General features: G+C 40.6%; 2 protein-coding genes across 3 annotated transcripts in view; both read right to left on the bottom strand.

Annotated features, from left to right (window-relative positions):
* Nucleotides 1-8,631, bottom strand: part of kiaa1549lb (KIAA1549-like b) — a gene marked incomplete at its 5' end in the record, with an annotated part of 50,508 nt that extends 41,877 nt beyond the window's left edge. The window contains 2 exons of the mRNA XM_029498450.1: nt 8,358-8,531; nt 8,574-8,631. Of these exons, the coding sequence (XP_029354310.1) occupies nt 8,358-8,531; nt 8,574-8,631 (232 nt within the window). The remainder of the gene's footprint in view (nt 1-8,357; nt 8,532-8,573) is intronic.
* A 2,947-nt stretch (nt 8,632-11,578) lies between these two features.
* The window catches only part of hipk3b (homeodomain interacting protein kinase 3b), a 33,726-nt gene continuing 22,950 nt past the window's right edge, over nt 11,579-22,354 (bottom strand). For both annotated transcript variants that reach the window (XM_029497752.1, XM_029497753.1), the window contains 12 exons: nt 21,801-21,887; nt 21,175-21,359; nt 20,932-21,091; nt 19,542-19,665; nt 19,329-19,450; nt 18,359-18,483; nt 17,838-18,005; nt 17,415-17,747; nt 17,173-17,319; nt 16,794-17,053; nt 15,152-15,291; nt 11,579-14,583 (listed from right to left, as the gene is read on the bottom strand). In XM_029497752.1, coding sequence (XP_029353612.1) covers nt 14,113-14,583; nt 15,152-15,291; nt 16,794-17,053; nt 17,173-17,319; nt 17,415-17,747; nt 17,838-18,005; nt 18,359-18,483; nt 19,329-19,450; nt 19,542-19,665; nt 20,932-21,091; nt 21,175-21,359; nt 21,801-21,887 — 2,322 coding nt within the window. In that variant the 3' untranslated portion in view covers nt 11,579-14,112. The remainder of the gene's footprint in view (nt 14,584-15,151; nt 15,292-16,793; nt 17,054-17,172; nt 17,320-17,414; nt 17,748-17,837; nt 18,006-18,358; nt 18,484-19,328; nt 19,451-19,541; nt 19,666-20,931; nt 21,092-21,174; nt 21,360-21,800; nt 21,888-22,354) is intronic.

Below are 22,354 nucleotides of genomic sequence, written 5' to 3'. Positions count from 1 at the left end.
GTGACTAAGATTATCCATCCTCTCATGTCCGTCCAGCTGTAGTGCTAAAGATGTATTTCTGACAAGTTTAATGGTGGGCATATTATTAAGAGGATGGACATCCCGCAGGAGCCATCGCTTCAGGAATGCTGCTCATCTAGATAGTAGCTTTCTTTCAAAATAAAAAATAGGCCAAATCAGTTCACATCCTTTGTGTATATGGTACCCTATGACTTAAACATAAAAAGCTTAGTGGGAAATTGTATATTTTGTTGTGTTGCCATAAGAAATTGTCAGAAAATGTAAATTATTAATTTTTTCCCAGACATGCCACTCTATTTTTTGGTGATTACTTGTCCACTAGTCATGTGTTATGATTATTCTTTCTCAAAAGTAAAAAGACAAACTAAGCATTACATGATTTAATTTTTAGTTTTTTGATAATAAAACTTCAAAATCCAATGAGTATATATACACTACTCACAATAAGTTAGGAATATTGTTATTTACATGAGTGCTTTTCCTATTTGGTCTGAATTTTAATGAAATAAGTAAAAGTCCCCTTTGATATAACTAATAATGAATGAGAAGAAACACCATTTTCATTAGTTTAATATTTATTACCCCCAAAATTTTGACAATAATAAGGATAGCCCCAAATAACAAAAATTGACAATGTCAGTAGCTGGTGTTTCCACCATTTGCCGCAATGACAGCTTGACAGCGACGTCTCATGCTCCTCACTAGCCTCATGATGTTGCTCTGATGGTCGTCAGCGTTGCTGCAGAAGGCCAGGTGAGCGATACACTGAGGTCAACATGGTCCCCAGAGTTCGCTTTGGTGGAGGAGTTGCAACAGTCTGGGCAGGCATCACCAGTCAGTGCAAAACAGATTTGGTTTTTGTAAATGGCTCAGTCACTGCACGTTCTTACCTCAGAGACATCATAGAACCCATCATCATCCCCCAATTCTGCCAGCACACCCCCAACATTCTGTTCATGGATGATAATGCTGCACCACATCGTGCCAGAATTGATACAGCTTGACTTCAGGAAGTCGGAGTGCCTCATATGGTATGGCCAGCAATGTCCCCATAGAGCACGTCTGGGACCAGCTGAAGCAGAGACTGGATGATTGTACCCCACTCCCACGTGATCTGGCAGTAGCACTTGTGGAAAAGTGGAACGCATGGCCTCAGAACAACATCATGAGGCTAGTGAGGAGCATGAGACGTTGCTGTCAAGCTGTCATTGCGGCAAATGGTGGAAACACCCGCTACTGACATTGTCAATTTTTGTTATTTGGGGCTATCCTTATTGTCAAAATTTTGGGGGTAATAAATATTAAACTAATGAAAATGGTGTTTCTTCTCATTCATTATTAGTAATATCAAAGGGAACTTTTACTTATTTCATTAAAATTCAGACCAAATAGGAAAAGCACTCATGTAAATAACAATATCCCTAACTTATTGTGAGTAGTGTATATTATAGTTAGATGAACTTCTCCGTCCGAGGAGTCTCTTTATATGAACCATTAGATGCTCTTCTTCTTCCCTTCTTAAATTGGATATTCTGTCATTTATCTCTGCATTGATCTCATGACTGTGCTTTAATGGATATCATCCATGTCTAGTAATGACATCCACTGTCAGGGACATGTGTGTCTCCGAGGCACCATAATCTAATCCTACGGACACAGTCTTGACCTTCATTAGCCATCTAATACTTCACAGTGGCGCAGGCATTAAGTGAAAAACATATATACTCATTCTCTAAACTGCAAGTTCACCGATAGCATATGTGCACTGTGGTTTGTTTGTTTGGAAGATATAAACAGTCATTTCTGTAATTGAATTGCCGAGTCTCCTGTGCAATGTATCAGATCTTGTGTTGCATGATATTTCAGTTTCAAAATTATTGCTGTAACACACAAGATATAAAGAAACAAATTGAACATCAGATACAGCAGCTCTGTAATTTAAACACATACGAACAAGGAAGGTTACAAAGCGCTGAGAATAGTTATCGTCACTGAAGACAAATTAACAAGGTATACACAAAGGAGTAAGAGAAACTATCTATGAAACTTGCATCAACTTTTCTGCAGACGAATATGAGCTTGCACATGTGTAAAGGCCTTGTTTGTGTGTGTGGGTGTGTATGTGGTTAGTTCTTCAGAGGTGGTGGGGATACATGCTCGGATTATACCAGTAATGAATTGGACTGTGGGGAACAGCCAGGCTCATTCTTAGAGTTAAGGGATGACTTCAGTGCTCCGAAGAAAGAGCATGAATCAAACTAAAGTGGGACGGCACAGATTTATGAATGTACATAAATGTGCATTTTAATGTTTGCTGCATTTGTGTGACTGCAAAAAAAATTATGTGCTAAAGAGAAGTCAGAATTTAGGCTTCAGGCTTCAGCACTGGAAGTCTCACTGCATGTTTTCTCTGTGTGCAAGTCATTTGAATTTTCCCTAAAAATATGAGCAATTTTATATTCTGGAAGGAGAACATGTTTAAATCCTAAGATAGTGTGATTACTGATTAATAAGATGGGCCTCTAAAAATGCAGAGGACTTCCTTTTATAATGTCAAAGTTCAGCTTATCCCTCCCCAGCTCTCCTGATGCTTCAATGATGCTGTCATCTTTACTGCCTCTACTCTCAACCTATTCCACTGCAGCTAGAAATCAGAGAGCGAGCCCCTGAGTCTGTGACATCTCCAGGATTTAAAAGGTTTGAAAGGTTTCTTTACAGGCTGTGAGATGGTGTCAATGTTTCACTATCAAAATGTACCACAGTCAACATGCCAGTGCTTTGGTGGTCACTTAATGTGCTGAATGGTGTAGTGACAATGATATATTTGTAATGAACAATCTCTTCAATAAACTAGAGGTGCAAAATAAATCTGGGATGGGAGCCTGAAATAAATATTAATTTTTTTATAAAAATATTCCTGCTCATTTTTATATTTATTAACAGTGCAATGCTGCAAAGTAGTGTCTAAAGTTTTTTACTTATATTATCTATTTAATTTTGATTTTAAACAAAATCTGGGCCTTTTTTTTTTTTTTTTTAGCTCAAATACATTTAATGTGAAAAGAATTGAACTACAAAGAGCAATCAGGAGAAGCAGGAAATGTAAAGAAACTACAGAGGGTTGACTCCACATACACACACACGTTCACAGTAAGCTATGTGCCAGTGAAATGTCAAGTAAATGCACAAAGAAGTACAATGGAATATTGTTATCCTGCGCTCACAAGAAACTATGAAAAACAATAACAGCACACCCATTGGCCCCTGATAGTATAGCCAACAGGCTACACACAGCAGGCCAACAATAGCAAAATTTGTCAAACAGCAAGTTAGCTGAAATATAATCATGTCTAATGTAAATTATGTTGCCTGCTGCATACTACTGGCTGCTAAGCATTTAAAAATTTGAACACACAGTGCAATTAATGTGTTCACTTGTCTCAGAGATGACCTGTTCCTGCTGCAGCAGTTTGAATGGACGAGCTGAAATGCCACAGTCCACTAGGGCATCTATGCAAAGCTGAAAACTTTGCAGCCAGACTTTGTATTTCCATTCAGCAAGAGCTGAAAAACACCTCATGCCAGTGACGCCATTAAATGTGACTGATGACCCCGTCTGGGAAGAGTCAAATCTCTCTCTTTCTGATGGTCTTGTCGCTCTCATTCATGCACACCATAAATTTAAATCATGATCTGGTCCAACATTCTTCTTTTCTGCTAAAATCTTCTTAATTTTTTTTACTTCCATACCGATAATATATCCCAGGGTCAAGGCCTATCTGTGACTTCTCTGGAATAACTCATAGAATCATTGGCAATAAATTACACGGTAAACAAAGTGTTAATGGAATTTAAAGCCCCTACATGCCCTTGGTAAGCCAACATACTGGAGGTAATTTTATTTATTATGGCTAATTACACTTTTTTGTTCATAGACATGAGCAGTCCAAGCTTGACTAACTCAGCTCCGCCCTCTAGTTCAGCCATTAGTATGATAAAATTAACACCTTTCCTGGTACAATCTTCAAAAAATGGAAGTATCCCTTTGCACACTTATATGGCTTAATTAGACTGTTGACAGTCACACACCGTAAGTCCAGGCCAGGTCCTCTAACTATTTCTGATGACAGCTCAATTCTAAAGTTGGCTACCAGGTCTACATTTTTATAGTTCAACATTTTAACAGGAGGATTTTCAAAGATCTATTTATACCTTGGTCTACCTTTATATCACAACATTAATTAATTAAACACAAAACAAGTTGCATGTATCCAATCTAAAAGCAGATGTAGTCATCGTGGTGAGTTGCTTCTGATAGTCTCCTGCATATACTGCTGAGGTCAAGGCTGATGTGGTGAGAGGACCAGTGGCCTTGTACAGAGACGTGTGCTGTGTTATACAGTAGACCCCAATAAATCAAACCTGCCTTTGCTTTATTTTGTGAAGCAGCACCTTCAAAAAAAGCACACTCCTGTAACTGGCATCAGCCTATGCCTAACAGACACCACACAGAGACACACAGTAGAGACAGATGAAAGAACAGAGAGCCACAAAGGTAAAGACAGACACTGGAGGGAAATGTCATAATGCACACATACAAGCCACACAAACACAATATTCCCTGACTGCAGCAAACTATATGAGGGATAATGTGTGGCAGATGGTCTGTGTTACTAATTAGAGGCCTGTTTGCCTTTCTTTTGACTACATCTATGTGCTGGAGAAGAGTTGCCTGCTTCATTTACAGTGGTTAAGGTGGAAACACTCACTTTCTTCAAGATGTAATGGACACAGAACACAGCACGACCAGAAGGAAGTCAGACTGAGGATGGATAACTGCATTATTACCAGTAAAAATATATTTTAATTGTTGGATGACATTTGTTTTCTGTCTTTTCAGTATTTTCTGGTCACGTGAGTCCTTATGTAATTTTGAAGTGAATTTACAGTCGTACACAGTCATACAGTTGTTATTTCAAAACAAAAAAATAAGAAAAAAAAAACTTATGGGAAACTGGGAATAGGCTATAAGGAGTGATTTTTTTCCTTTGCCTTTTTTGTACATCAACTAATGTGATGTCTGGTTCTTCATACCAACTACTGGTTGAGGTTTTACTTATGTGATGAGACTAAGGCCAAGCTAAAGCTCCACTGAAGGAGAAACCACCTAACTGATCACAATATGAGGAAATAAATGTGGTTTAATAAATCACTGCAGTGGCACTGACCCCTACGTGCTCCTGAAAACACAGGGCTAATGCAGACAGGTCATTTAGACTAAAGGTGAGTGATAGGTGCTAGTTTTTCAAGCCAGTTCCCAGAGGGTATTTAACATTAACCATTGTGGCACCCCTGAAATGGCTCATCTAGATAGAGGGAAACAGCAGGAGCACAACATTACCGCATTTAAAATGCGGTAATGTTGTGATGTGAAGCTCACTGCCCATTTGATGTACCATAATAGTCATCTTATGCGTAAAAACCCACGACTGCATTGCAATTAGGAAACAGCTTTGAATCTTAGGGTCATGACTCCTATCAATGAATTCCCAAGCAGAAAGTGATAACAAAAGATCAGGGGATGGTGTCTCACACAGCAAGCTGTCTAGGAAGTTAACCCCCTTTAAATCAAATTGTCAGCATGTGAGAGATATGGCCAGCTTGCAGTTAGATAGAAATAAACAGAGCTGTCGTCAGGTCAAGAATTCTTTGGTTTAGCTGGCCCTTCTTCCTGTCCTCAATCTGCACATCTTTTCAACAACTGTGTTAATAAGAAAGCAAAAAACCAGACAAGAGATTCTGTGAGTTAATTAAAGATCAATCTAATTGCATGAAAAAGCTTCATTTCTGCAGCCAAAACAACTGAGGATGCCTCTTGACACTGCACCCCGTCCTCCGCTCTGCTGACTGTTAAAAGCTTTAGAGGGAAAATGTTGCTGCTAGACAAAAATTGGCATTCCCATAGAAACTACATGTTACACAAATTGCACACATTAAGGGAAGAAGCTGTAAGTCTGGACATTAGTAGCTCAAAGCCAATTGAGGATGTTTTTTCCATTCACTACAACTACACACACACACACACACACAAATGTATTCATACAAACACAACATTAGAGTCCAAACATTATCGTTATTAAAACCTAAGGATTTAAATAAAATGCATTGACCAAAAGTATTACTGAGCATGATTAAACAATCGTGATGGAATCCCGTGGATTATTTTTGCATTTTTATATTTTACAAAATGTTACCAAAATACATATGATGCTTTATATGATGATATTGAACGTGCAGCATATCGTCAATTTTCGATGGTAGACATGTGGGCTACCTGTGACAGTAAATTCTACATTCGACCTCAAACCCAATGTGGCATTTCTGCAATGCAGCGTATTGTTACTAACACATCTCGTTTCCATTCATCATCCTGACTCCAGTGTGCCATAGTTCAGCCAGTAAAGGAGCAGGCAGGGATTAGTGGAGCACTAAAAAGTGAATGTAACTGAAAACCTTTTATGTTTCACAGTCCAGTGCACAGCAGCCGTTGGAATCATTAATTCACTATCCACACCAGTTATCCTTAAAGGGTGGGTGATACACTGGTCGAGGGAGGAGTCCAGTGTATCACTGGGCTGATTTAGAGACCACTCATACCAAGGGAGCAGTTTAGAGTTACCTAGAAAGCTGTACATCTTTGGGAGGAAGCCCAAGGAAACTATCGCAGGAACACAGAAAGGCCAGAGCCCATAAACAACAACAAAAAAACTTGTCTTGTTGTGAGATGAGTCATTGAAGAAACACCTGGGAGAAACTGTAACCTTCTGTTTAAGCTAAAATTTTAGGAAAATGCACGCTGGATAGAGAGGGGTGATGCTCTTCTCGCTGACTTACTGAATTACATCGTACTTTATTATGTAAAGATAAAGATAAAAAATGACTGGGAGATAACCCAGGATCATTTTTAAAAGTAAGAGTAAGTTCTTCATTTTTCAAACAACTAACTCAATAAACACTAAGACAACAAAATCCAGTATTTCTCTGCAGGAAGCCAGTTCCTTTATCTCCACTCCAAAGTCACAGTCCTTTGTCCAGTGATTGAATAATAAAAGTACTGCTGTGCCTCCTTTAGCGTATAGCTCGTGTGCTGGTGCTGCTGAGCTCATGTGTTACGAATGGATGTGCTGACTGTGAGCAGGGGGATGGGGGTGAGGAGGAGACTGTGCTACTGTAGCAGTGCATCAGCAGAGGTGAGACAACAGCCACTACATCAGTCTGCTGACTGGAGGAGGATGATGGCCCGATCATTAGATATTCGCACTTGACACTTTGGTAAGAAACATCTCGAATTCTGAGTTGCAGAGAGATTTCAAAACCAATCTAGTCTGAAGTGGTGCAAGGAGCTGCAAGAAAAGTGATGCAGCCAGTCAGTGTAAATCCCAGCTGCCTCACACACTGCTAGAGACAAACAGACCAAGAGTGGGCTAGACTATATGTGTCATTAGTGCTGACCCAGATGCTCTGAAACACTGACTGCCCTGTGACTGCACTGCATCCCCGGAATTACCCCCCTACAGCTCATTACACACAATGATGGCATGTAACAGCCCCATTAATGGAAATATCATTCAGCCGAACTGATATTGAGTTGAAACTGACAGACAAAGGTAGACTGATTGCATTTTCTTTTTAATCCCGAATTGTTGAAAGTTGCGTTTGAGATGGCTCACGGTGAGTCCATTTGCAGAGGAGAAGCAGAGATTCAATGCAGTGCGACCTGAGACAAAAACAGGCTCAGGTGTGAAGATTAGTAGGTGAGAGGGAGCGTTACATCACATACAAGCAAATCCTGTGCTGACCAGCAGCAGCAGCAGCATCAGCTGCATCCCTCCCACAACATATCATGTCAGCGCTGGTCAGTGAGGGAATTAATTCCGAGTAATAGCTGTTTGGACATACACTCTCACCTCTGTCTGCGCAAATTCCAACACAACCCCGCCGTCTACGCACATATAGCGCGGTGTGAGGTGATTCATGCGGTGACGGACCGCAGATAGTTCAGTTTATCCTTCACTGGAGATGATTTAACGTGATATTCAGCCGACCACAGCTCCGTCCGTGCAGCCGGTGAATCATGCAGCCAGCAGCAATAAATGTGTGGATCACAAAACGCTGTCAGTGTGAAACAAAAGACCCCCCCCCCCCCCCCCCCCCCCCCGCCATCACCACCACCCTCTTTTTTCCACCCAATGTGCTCCAACAGCCTGGACATAAATTGTGTAGATGTGTCAGAGGTTAGTGTTGTCGGGCTGCAGCTGCTCTGCAGACGGGCTTACCCTCTGCGGCCAGAGCGCACCGGACAAGGAGCGAAAGCATTCCTGCGGACAGGAGACAGTTGGCGAGCATCCCCCTAGCTCCAGCTCGATACCCGCTTCCTAAACATCTCCCGTCCTCTCCCGCAGCGGTAGCCGTCCTCCTCCTCCGGGGCTCCGAGAGCCCGCCGTGGTCTGCTCCGCCTGTGTCCACCACTCCGCGGTGCCCTGTCCGCCTACCCCTCAGACCGGGAGCCATATCCAGTGGAGAAGTTGTTGAAGTTTCGGTCGTAAATAATACATTGAATCAATCCTCGTGCGCGAGGCAGAGAAACACGGCGCGTCCCGCGGTCTCGTCGTGTGTCCAAGGGCTTGGATGTCTTGGGGGTTGAGGGGCGGGGGGCTGGTGGTGATGGGGTAGGGGAGTGGCGGTGAAGGGAAATTAAGAAATGAGCCCTATAGCTCTGCTCCGCTCGGTCCACCCATCACCGCCGTGCCTGTGCCTGTTTCGCAGGGGCGACGCGCTCGGTGCAGAAGGCTTGACTTTCAGCTCCGCTACGGCTGGATGAGGGACGTTCAGTGACAATTACGGCTTGAATTCAATCAAATTAAAAATAGTAATAAAAAATAGTCTTTTTCACCTTTGGTCAAAGTGAGCAATGCTGTTGATTGTCTGGAGAAAGTCAAAGCTGAGCAGGACGACATCTGCCGGGTGTCAAGAGACAGGATGAGCTCCGCATGAAGCCCGCCGGCCTCGAGCGTTCAGAGTGGATGGATGTTGAGGAGGGAAGGGGGGTCTGCACCGCTACTGACATCTATGGTGTTTCTTTCCCGAAGGGATGGATGGGTTACAGCTATCAATACCTGAATATTAATTTGCGTGGAGACGACTGTGGTGTGTTGTACCGCTTCATCTCCACGAGATGTCAGCAAACACCCAGTAAATCACCGAGCTGAGGCCTGTGAAGTCATGTTGAAAGTGAAGTTTAATGGGACTTAACTGAGACCAACCAAGATTTTATCAGAGAACCTTATTGTAAATAATGGTACATAATTTTTATTGTTATTTCGTATGCTTTGTATAGCTTTTAATTCTATAGCATGATTATGTGTCAGTGAATAGAGTTATCATTTAATTGTGTTGTTCCCATTTTTCTTGTAATGAGATGAAACACAAGATAAATCAACTGACACATTCAACCCGAAACAAATGTTAAAATACCTATGTCTGACTTTACTTTCTCAAGATGTGCAGACTTGCTTTCACGGTTTTGAAACATAGGCACCCACAAAAATGGGATTCATGAAAGAGAACAAGTCAAAAGAAGCTGCATCAATAGATTTTTTTTAATTCAAAGTGAATCTTAACAATAATACACCATAAAGTGTTATTTTGACACTCACCAAAAGAGTCACCTGGAAAACCCGCTTAATGTGACAAAGTAGAGAAGGCTTGGTCACACCTAAATCACTGAGAACTAGAGAGGAAACACTATCGCAAACTTTAAAGAGACATTACATCCATTGAGTTAGTTTTCCCAGTCCTCATACTGTAAATATTGCACAGTGCAATTGCTACATGGCAAACTAGTGTAGCACAAAATGGAGAAGAAAAAAGCAAATGGAGAAAAAAAGCCACAAAAAATCTACAGGTATTAAAACAGTAACAGTTCAGATTTCATAATCAAGTGTATTTGATGAGCTGTCTAAACAGATGATTCCATAACTTGCAGTGTGAATTAACTCTGAAATTGATAGATGACCAGATAACTGAAAATAAAAGCTTGAGTAAAAACAGACCTCATCAATTGAAATTATAGAGTAACACAGTAATACATTGAGACTAATACAGACCCTGAATTAACATCTCTAAAGGATAATATCACAGCAAAGGATTTTTTTTGTTGTTGATATCAAAACCATGACCTTAACAGTAATAATTTTACAAACAGCTGTTTTATCTGTTAAATGTTACACAAATCCTCAAAAAAAAAAAGTTATCCATAAACCAAAGTGTCAATTGTGTGAAAAAAAAAACAAAACAGTTTAACATTTCTCTCCTCTTGCATCCATTCTTTCCTAAACAAGTACTGGAGAGTTTATGCAGGCGCATTGCTGGTGAATACCTTTAGAAGAATCAAAACACAGATTACATTTCACATGCTTATTACAGGGGAACTATTTCAAGCACTAATCTGCCAAGTTCATGCCTCATCGTCATAAGCTTTCTTTCCCAAAGTGATACTCGAGTATGATCAGTAAAGCATACAGGTAAGACAAAAAAAAAAGCAATTAGAGAAACCCCACACAAACATATCAATACCAGGGTTTGCAAAGTGGAGTATTGCACTCATGATTGAGCGTGCAGAGAAACTACAATAATCTCCTTCACAGATTCGCCGCCTCCTCCACGAACATGTAATAATAATAAATATCCAGATACACAGAGCACAGCTCCACTGATTTTAAAAAGAGTGTCATCAACTGTGCTCCACTTTCTCCTGCTCAGCCTCAACTTGTGTGAGGGAAAAGCTGCTCTGGGGAGATATCTTTGCGATAGACAACGTGAAGCAACTTAGGTGTGCATGCAAGGTAATGTAAAGCATGGAGATTATCTAAGAACACTTGGTGGTGCAATGACCGCACAATGTAAAGTATTGCATCTGCTGTTCAGCCAGAGTGACTATCCAAATATCATTGAGTGTCATATCATTTAAAGAGTAGGTGTGTGTTATGTGTATTTCATTGGTGTGTTATCATGGAGAGACCTGTGTGGCGGCTATCAGTGACAAAAGGAGAGCCACAACCGTGTACATGCCCTCTGTTGTGATGAAGTCCTGGTTTGTGTGTTTGTGTTTTGTAATTCTTAGTTGAGAGGCCGCTAGACTGTCTTCATGATAACAGCCTTTATATGGAATCTATACCTTCCTCCTTAATTAAGTGGTGAGGAATCACCATATTCAACTCTCACGTTCTGAATCGCAAGGCACATACACAGTGCTGCTCACACTGTCTCTTCAGTAAGGAACACATGACAATGGCCACAGTTTTGCATTGACAAAACATCATTTTGATATGAGACACTCATAAAGGGGAGAGCGATCCAAACACAAGGCAGTTTAGAATAACAAATCATGAAACTGTATTCTAGCCAGATATAACATTGAACAGATAAAAAGTTGCAGTATTTGTTTAAATCAATTTAACAGTAAAGCAAGTTGTAAAAAATTATTTGTGAGAAGAAATGTTGGGATAAGTTTATTTTTGGACACAGTCTAATCACCCAAAGCCTTACAAGCCTAACTACCTGTATGAGTGCTTAGTGGCAAGTGTGATTGTGTGCGACTGGTGAAAACATTACAGAAACAAAATGGATTTTTTTCCTGGCCTCTCACAGTGCTCCTGTAATACATATAAGAGAACTGGTAGTATATTCTGTACGTACAATGGAAAAAGTTAAATCAATCCTGCAAGCTACAGCTTTAGATGTGTACAAAACGTCAATATGAAAACATACAAAAAATTAAGTTACACTGATACATAATTTATATGCAGTGATGAGCCTGAAAGGTTAATAAGGATAAAATACTGATGCAAAAACACACACCCCGAGAACAACAAATGCAACTAATATTCATCATCAGCAATACAGTAGTTACAATGACACTCCAAATATGAACGCAAAACACAAAAATCAAAACCACTTCTATTTCAGATAATTAGGGACCTATACAAAAATAGCAACGCTAGGTTTTAACTCAGAGAAATCACCTAATTTCACAGCTATTGAAGTGGCAATCATCATATAGCAGCTTATCTATGATACATTCAAGACAGAAATGATACGACTTATTAATTGCCCAATAAGCTAGACAAAACCTCGGCCGTGTTTAAATACATTTTTTTTTGTTTTGTTTTAATTTAACCCCATTCTAAAACTACAGTATAACTGAGGTCTATGCAAACAGAATAGCTACCTGCTCAGGAAATGAATTACAGTCTTTGGTGCTGCACAAGCAACTTCATTTGCAAATTAAAGAAAAAAACAAAACACAAATATCTAGTAAAATGAACAAGAAAAAATGCGCACGCGCGCGCGCGCACACACACACACACACACACACACACACACACACACACACAGCATATCTACATATATATAGACTGGTGCTTCCATCATATATATGTATATATCCTCCCTGATGGAATGTATAAAATAAGCAGTTGACACCGATAAGCCTTAAGCCTTTAACAAATGGTATAATGTAAAGGGAAAAGGTTAACTTCTTCACACATGCATAAATGAGAGAATTGCACACAATTAACTCACACCTTATCAAGCATCTGTACTAAATAGTCTAGTTCTATAATATATGTCCGTATACGTGTGTATATCAAATACTGCATGGTTTGCTCAGGCTGAGAAGATTCCATACCGTTAATTTGCATTTTTTTCCCTTACCTAATCAAAGCCATGCCCACCACACTTCTAAATACCTAAGAAATAAAATGAAAACACTCAAAAATAAAAATGCGTAGACAAAAAAGAAAATAATCAACGACTACTTAGATTGTATTGCAGTTTCATCAAACAGTACAAATACTGTTAGTAATAAGAGTTTCACTAAATAGAAAGTGATTATCAAATATTAAGCAACACTTAGTACTTGCACTTTGTACACTAGTTCATTTGGGATAGGGGAAACAAAAGAAGAAAAAATGTTTTAATGAAACAGCAAGCATTCGCAACAGCAAAGCATGCTGTTCTTCTTGAGAGAACGGAAAAGTTACTCACTACACACTGAAATATACACTGACTCTAAAAAATAAGCACCGCTATTCGCGATACATCACATCCATGCAGGCTATGCATGGACATATACACATGTGCATATATATGTATGTATATATATATATATACACACACATACATATATATACATACATACACACACACACATACACTCACACATAGGATGCATCGACTGATTGGAATTTCAAGTGCTGCAGTCCAGTACATTATATTCATGTATATAGTCATATATAAGTAGTAACATGAACAACCTCAAATATGTAAGGCACTATGGCTGGAGACAGTTATACAATGCAGCGAGTCTTGTGACACAAACAATTAGAGCAACGTCTATGCATCTTTCTGTTTACATTTTTGCTCATGCAAGACCACATGCAGCGTGAGGAACAACCCTATTTAAATCGGTTAATTGACTTGACATTGCTAACACCAAAAGACACCGAAAAGGTACAAATACTTCAAACGCAGCACAACATACACTGTAGACAACATGTGCATCTGTCGATCTAGAGCTAGAGACTGGGATGGCTTTACAAATATGGATGTGTCTTGCACACGCAAGAAGGCAATATAGAAAAATAGCTGGGATCAGGGGTGCAAAGTCTTAACTATTCAACACCACCCCAATTATTTACCTGTTTTGAGGAGTATTCGTAGAAGATCCAATGCAAAGATATATCAAATGTGCAAAACACATTAAGTGTGAGTTTAACTACCCATTCATTCTTTCATTCAATCATTCATACAGTATTTCCTTCTTAATTTTTGCCCTAATCAAACCATTGGAACTCTTATTTTAAAGCTTGAAGTTCAATTACACCCAAGTTGACATGATTCAAAAAATAGCTTGCTTTCTGTGGTTGTGCCATGGTTTTGGAAATGAAAACCATGTTTGTGGTTTTAAGATAGAATTCGCCCTGCTTATTTAGCCCTCAGGTGGTATGAAGGGTACATGGGCAACCATGCTCAGATGTAAGGGTACTGGTTTATTTTGGTAGGGCTGAGAGGGAAACTGGCATAGGCAGGTGAGGCAATGTAAGAGTGCGGGGGAAAGAGGGGCTTGAATTGGCCCTGGGGGTGCAAGGTAGGAGAGGGCAGTAGCCGGGGGTTGATGCCCACTGTAACCTGATGCACAATGCCTGCTGGGTGGGAGATGCTGTAGGTGGGCTGGAGGACGGGGCGAGAGGCTCCAGGGGAAGCCAGGAGGTGGGCCACAGGTGCAGCAGTGACCAAAGGACCAGATGGAGGATAGGATAGTAAAGTATGCTGGGAGTGCGGGAGGCCCGCAAGGTGGGGGTGGGGGCCTGTAGTGTGATTTGGGCTGCTGTGGGACAGGGTAAAAGTGTGCCCATGCATGGTGGGAGGGATATAGGCCTGTGGTCTCCTGTGAGCAAAATTGCCATTCCATTCCTGATGGCAGGAACCAAAATGCTGCACCTGTAGGACAGAAAAAGAATCTTGCTGATCAGATTCACCCTGACCATAGCTTAATTTTACAGGCCACTAGAGTTTGCAGTTTACTTTGTTTATGCACATCTAGGTCGTGTCTCTAAACAGCTGGTATTAATCACCACATCCAGCTTGCTTTACTTTGCAAGTAGTCAGAATTACAGTTAAATCCCTTCATTCTTAAACACAGTAGGTAATGTTAGTGTAGCTGCTAGATTTGTTCGCAACAAACAAGATGAGTGAAGTATATCCAAGTGAGATGAGCTTTTGGATGCTGATCTACTTGAATACTGCTTTGCTGATTTTTTTTTTGCTGATTAAAAAAAAAAAAAGTCACAAATTCAGAACCCAATAATCTAGCATGGTTGTTTTATAGACTGAGCCTTTCCATAAGCATTGTATTTAGTGCCATTACATATGCCAGTGAAGTAAACTTATTTGCGTTCTTGTAAAGAAAAATATATACTATCTTTGCCATCCCATACTTCCAATAACCTTCCAAAGTTGAATGATATAAAATGTTGTGTATGTGTCTATGGTTTATGAATTTGCTCACCTTCCCAAAGCCTAAGGGCTGCTGTTGCTGGGGCTGGAATGCAGGGGTGATCTTCTGTGGCCTGTTGAGGAGGGGAGTGGAGTGAAGGTGTTGCCGCCCAGGGATGCCTCGCCCTTTGGACGGGAATGAAGGATCTAAGACTGAGGTAAAAAGTTGTGTAAGGAGTGGTAAAAAGGACAGACAGGCTGAGATCACATGTCAATACAGACTATTTAATGTCCAATGTCATGCAACCAGAGATCGGATCCAATCAAAACAGAAGAAATAGTATTACTATAGTATACTATAATAGTATTACTATTCCCAATCGGTCGAGGCAGATGGCTGCCCCCTCTGAGCCTGGTACTGCCCGAGGTTTCTGCCTCTTAAAGGAAGTTTTCCTTGCCACTGTCGCCAAGTGCTTGCTCATCAGGGGATCTGTTGGGTCTATTTAAATCATTTTATAAAGAGTTTGGTCTAGACCTGCTCTATATGTAAAGTGCTTTGATGTAACGTTGTTATAATTTGGTGCTATACAAATAAATTGGATTTGATTTGATTTTATGAAAGGAAGCTTTGTAGGCTTGTCAGTGATTTAACTGTGTTTGATCAGTCACAAACCTTTAAACACAGTGGAATCTGTCCTCTGAATATGATCTAAATGATTATAAATAGAAATGTTTGGAAGATCTGGGAGGGATTTCAGACTAAGCTCGTACATAGAACTTACAGTGGAGTCACACCATCAGCTATAAATACACCCACTAGGACCAGAATGGTAAGCTGTGCCCTTTTTGTGAGGCCTTGGATGCGATAGCTTCAGGGTTGGGGAGGGAGATGCCTTTGATGTGAAAGGTGATATGAATGTATGACTTTTTTTCTTTCCTTGAGAATTTTATAAATGGGAAGTTTTAAAATGCAATGTAACTGAAAAGGACAACATTGTCCCACTGACCACAACTATTATGAAGCCTACATACAGCATGCGTAACTCAACTTTAAGACTGGAATGAAAGATCCCTTTATTTGTTCACGATTGCTAGAAAATTATTGACATTTTCTCATCTACATCCCTGATCTGAATATTATATTGAAGGCATGAAATATTAAGGGGAAATTACGCATGTTTTATGTAGCTTTACCGAGTGCACAGCTACACAGATGCAGCTGCTCTAAGAGTCAGTCTGGAGCCAGAGTAAGACAGCAAACAAAAATCCACTGCAGTGATCAGAGCAGAAACACCAAAGCAAGTCATCCATAATCACCTGTGAGAACCTGTGTGGCCTACTAAGACAGTGTAATCCCAGGCCATGTGAGCTGTGGAGCAGACAGCAGCAGTGGTGACTGTATCTTTGAGCTAGCATGACCTACTCATTCACTCACTAATCTCAGTGAACAACACCATCTGAGCAGACTTGAGGCACATTGAAACAGAGAAAATCTGTCCTGTCATTTGCTTTATTCACACAACCACAGAGCTTTGAGAGATCCTGGGACTAACACTCTGCCGGCCAATGTCATTTCCATAAGTTCATAAGTATATAGTAAAGATTTCAGCCTGTAGGCTTGACATTTCATATACACCATTATGCCCACAGTCAGACTTACATAAGGAACATGATAATATATTTGTGCTAGCAGTGTGACATATGTCCAGTTTTACCTGTGTTGCCAGGTGTTTCACTGACTGCAGGGTTGTTGATGTTGTTCTGGACTCTCATTGGAGATACCACAACAGTACGAACTGTTGGCTTGCCAGGTTCTGTCTCTGGGGCAACGCATGCAACACGCGGCTCACAGTTCTGGTTGCTGTCAGCGATGAAGCGTCGCTCGGTGAAAGGACTGTTGCTATGGCTGGAGGCATCTGAAGCAGGCGAGCTGTCAACTGTGTCACAACAACTTTCCTGTTCATCCTCTGACATACTGAACAACAAGAGAGGAGGGAAGTTACTGATGTCTCTTTTATTCTTGTGTAACACCTAATATATATCAATACAAAACATTTGCAGGAACGTTATCTAAATTAGGTGCATTAACCTTACCTGTTGGGATGTTTGCAGGGTGAGGTGCTGGACTGGGCTGAGGCTGAGGAGCTAGTGCTGAGTGTGCTGTCCGGACTGCTCAAGGAACAGACTCTCTCCATGCTGACAGTGCTCTGACATGCCTCACAATCTGCATTACCCTTACATCTGCATGCAGACAGAGACAAACAAAAAAAATCATTTAGATGCTGGTATTTTAGAACCAAGTTAGTAATGTCATTTGTAGGAACATTAATACTCACTCCCTCATTGTGTGTCTTTGTGTGCTCTCCTCCTCATCACTACTGATACTGATGACACTAACAGTTGGGCTGGCCAGATCAGAGATCACCATGGCCTGCCGCTGTTCCTGTGAAACTGAAAGCTCCTCACACTCTGGCTGCACTTTACAGCAGTTCACTTCATCCTCTTCCTCCACCTGCAGCACTCCTTGCTCCTTTCCAGCAGCATGCCCTTCCTCTGGGCATCTGGCTTTCTCCTCCACTATTTCCTCCACGTTCTTTGCTGTATCAGCCATCTTTGGGGACTGGCATGTTAAATTTTGGATGTTTGTGTTTTGGGAGAAATTGCTGCCTCTACAAGAGAAAAAACATCAGATTCGGAGAGGCCCTTTTTTGACATGTATGTGTCTGTTAATTGAATAAGGATAATTCTGTGAATCATACCTGTTCACACAAGGCTTTGCTCTCTTGTTGGCAGTTGGCTGTGGCCAGACCACATGTGCGATGCCTATGTTGATTGGCTGGTGAGCGGACATTGTCATTTGGTTGGTTAAGAATGGCTGAGGGTGTGCAATCATGGAGCTGTAATGGTTACCATGGGGACGCACTTTCCTGAATTAAGAAAACAGAACATTGCAAATCGAGCCAAAAGCCTTTAGCACTATTACTGACAAAACGGTCTAAGTCGCTGGTCCCAAAGGGCATGTATGAGTCATCAATCATTAACATTCAGAGGAGCAAGCGTGCTGTACTTTGTATCAGAGCAGTGCAGCTATTCCCCAGGGTGAGCACAGCAAAGGTAGTATAACACTATACAGTTTTACATTAAATGCTAAATATCAATATAAAAACATATCATGAAAGAATACAGAAAATGGATAATACAAATACAAGCACACAATGCAAAAGCACAATACAAACAATGTTATACTGTCCTCCTTTACAACAGACACACAACTGCTTACCCCCAGTCACCCAATCTCTGTGAACCCGTCACGCTGTCAGATGCCAATGTGGTAGGTGGTGGGGGCACTGATGTCACCTGCTGCCAAGTGGGCACCAAGATCTGTTGTGCACGGTTGGACCAGGCCTGTTGGAAGAGCAGAGAAGCAAAGTAGGTAAGCTTAAGTATCAAATAAAGATCAAGGCCCAATCCCAATGTTCATCCTACTCACATTACCACTAGCCTTCATCCACTACCCCTTCACCCTCGAAAGGAAGTCACAAGGGGTAGGGCTTTTTAATCTTCCCTAAGAATTGGGACACCACTTGCTACATCTCTACGTAGTTTATGTCCGGGCACGCAAGCAACCGTGTAGTCCCAGTAGGAACATGGAGAAAACGGTTCGTGTAAATTTCAATCAGCATTATTTTATTTTCGTATGTAACCCCCTCACCCTGTTCATATTCTGTCAATGAAAATTTTGTCAATTAAAAAAAAATAAAAAATACTGTTAAGATCGTTTTTTTAGCATTCATCATGCTTCACTTGATAAATAAACCAAGAAGTACATGGAGAAGAATACACCATCAACGTCTGTTGTTTCTAGTGAATTTTTTGTGGTTTTTCTTGTAGGACTTCTCCACATCCTCTCACTCTCTGGGGATCACCATTGTTGTTTGATTCAGTATGCAAATTATGACATTAAACATTTGGGAAATTTTCACTGGCCCTTCCTCGGGAAGTCAGCATTGGAAGGGTTATTCATAGCCCCTACTCCTCATTACGCCCATTACCCCCACATGAAAAAAGGAATTTGGACACCACTAACCTCATGGGAACGTGCAAAATTTAGGGGTTGGGCTAAAAAGTAGGGGTAGGGGGTGTATTGGAACTTGGCCCAAGTGTGTCCTTCATTAACATACATGGTTCTGAATGGTTATTATATTCTCTGCCCTTTACTGCCATAATGTATATCCTTGCTACCTCCTTACCTGTGTGATGACGCCAGGTCTGATTTGTATGGGCTGGATGGGAGGCGCTTGCGTGACCAGAGGTACAGAGGCCTCCATCCGAACAGAGTAGCCTGCTGGTTTAGCTGTGTTGGTGGGGATTCCTGTGGCAACAATGGACAAGAAACATTTTATCTCAAGACATTTAGTCCAACCAACAGATAGATCAACAAGAGAAAGATTGATATGTTTTACCTTGAATGGCTGGGGGGCATAGAATGAGTGCCTGCTGAAATGAGTCGTTGCATCCAAACTGACCATTTCCTGTCTGCAGTGCTATCCCAGGGTGCATCACTGAGGGGGCTGATGGGGCTAACCCCTAAAAAAAGGAAAAAGCACATAGACTAGTCTGAAGTATTCAATGGATCGACAATAGAATTTACTATCCAGCAGGTGGCGACATTAATGTCAAGAGCAATGTGTTTTTTCGACAGACATAGTACAAGGCCCAGCCATCTAATGATAAGATTAGTGGGTTCATCTAATTTAGGACATAATAATGGACTCCCATCTGAAAGACGGTGGCTTACTTGGCTCATCTATGTTAGATTACCACTGTAACCTATGCTGATGGCTACCAGAGGTCTTCATGGTACTGACCCAAACCATGGCCCACTTTCTTACTAAGCTCCCTGAAAACCAGGAAAGATCTCAATTGGGCAAAAACATTAATAATGTAGAATTATTCAGGGTCAGCAGGGTTAGACATTTCTTTTAAACTTTGATAGCTTAAAAGGTATTCAGTGTAACTTACTGCTTGAGACAGGCCTGAGGAATAAGCAACCAACAGCGAAGCATGTGCCTCTGCTTCACCACTCATGCTGCTCTCGTAACTTGCTATAATCAAATTTATTGAATAACAGAACTAGGCCTATATTGTTCTGCTACAGCTCATGCATGTAGTCCAGTCCCTATACACATGGTAGTAAACACAAGGATTTCAAAAATTATTACTAAAAACACTTTGTTTTCCTGCATAAAACAGATTTACCATTTTCCATAATGTTCGATGTAAACATAAATTATAGCTGCCTGGTTGTGCCTGTGTCCTTCTGATGTTGTCCTTATGTTTGTCCAGATGAAACATATTTGTAATTACCATTATGTTGCATTAGGAATAATATGTCACCATCCTTCATGTTTCATCCTTGGCATGCTGACTTTTGAATAGAGAGATGTTTTGCATTATAAAGATCTAATATAAAAAAAAGGGTCAGCTCTTTTTTTCTCCTCAGCAACTCTGATTTGCACTGTTGCCATGACCTCAGAAACATGACGTGATTGTGTTGCCATGACAGCAGTGGTTACACGCAATAAGACAGGCAAGTCAGCATACGTGAAAGCAATAAAGGTGAGGAAATATCTACATGATCAGCCTTGACAGGAGCAAATGAACAGAACAAGACAAAACACACCATCTGTGATTTTCCTGTTATTCAGACTCAATTATTTTATTTATTTATTATATTTGTTTTGAAATAGCTTAAATTTCCTGATCTAATGATTACTGTGTGTAACTCATAAAATTCCCAATGCACAGGTAATGGCAGTAGACAATGATGTAAACATATGCTGAAAAACTTACCTGGGCATGGACACCATTCATCTTGCTGAAGGGGTGATTGACAGAGGCAGCAGTGGTTGTGGTCACAGGTCTGACAAAGGGAACTTTATTTCTGTTGGCCAGTTCATATGCGCTGGGACGATTCCAGCAAATATCCATGATGTGGAAACATGACTTAACACTATAGGCAGAAAAGACAAGGAAAGTTTCAGTTACGCAGTATCATAATGACGTGTCTGTAAATTTGAGGCAAAGCAGACTCACTGGTTGCTATGGGGAAAGTCGAGCAGGTGTTGCATCGTCACAAAAGGGTGGCTAAGAGCTTCGGCAGGAGCGATTCTCTCCTCTGCATCAATCAACAACATCTTCTTCAGCAGGCCCACAAACTCCCGGCGGTCTGCCTTTTCCGCAATCAAGTCACTACCTTCTATATTCATCACTAAATTCACCTGCAATATATCATATCATATATCAACTTTTCATAAACAGAGTAACATATAAAAAAAATTAAAAAGTGACATGTTACAATACAGTATGTTTAGTGTGTGAATGATTTTTCTGAAATCCCCTAAGAATGATGAATTCTTGTACATTATGAATAATGAATTCACAAGAATCTCCTGTGACTAACAAAAGTACAGATCAGAAAAGCATTAGTGTCTGCTTGGGGAAATTCCACCAGCTGCCAGTTTCTACAGAGAATGGTGAGTGAAACCTGAATCTTTGTCTTTAAATTTAGGGTCAGCGTGTAACTGGGAGGAAGTTAGGCTGACAGGTGTTTTTCATCCAAATTTCCTCCCATTAAGACTGAGTAACCTGCAACCTATAAACATTTGATTTTGAACTTCCTCCAAAGGCCTATTAAGTACATTGTGGTCCAAGCAACTTACATGTGCTATGTCATCCAAACAAGTGAAGATGTACTTCCTTGCTTCCTTTGATTTCATGCCTGTCTCCGTCTCATGCTCATCTGTGGACTGCACAAAAAGAGTGTTTCATGTGGATGCAAAAATTCAATTCAAGGAAGCTGGTACCATGCCATGCAGTAATTCTGATGGTAGTTTATGTTCATATAAACAGTCTATTGCATGGAGGAAACTGTCACACAACACCTGGACTTTTCTTTTTTTTTTTTTTATTTCACGGTAAATGTCTGAATATGGTTTTAATTATTCTGTGCATGCTTTGTTTCAATAAAAATATCAGTGGTTCTTTATGAGCATGCTTTATTTATTTAGCCAATGATTATTGCCATTAATGTTTTATTGGTTAACCTAACATACAACTTGGGTATACCTCTTGTTATGAGCAGTCACCCAGCCATCATTGCACATCAAGCTACTCAGAAATATTCAATGCCATGATGTCAGTTTTCTACAGCTTCACAGTTTTTTCAATCTTCAAACTAACACACTGACCAGGTTTGGATCTGGAGATTTAGGTG

This window comes from Echeneis naucrates, chromosome 3, assembly GCF_900963305.1.
Source record: "Echeneis naucrates chromosome 3, fEcheNa1.1, whole genome shotgun sequence".
Lineage (NCBI taxonomy): Eukaryota > Metazoa > Chordata > Actinopteri > Carangiformes > Echeneidae > Echeneis > Echeneis naucrates.
The sequence above is the reverse complement of the archived record's forward strand: the minus strand, read 5'-3'. Positions and strand labels throughout refer to the sequence as shown.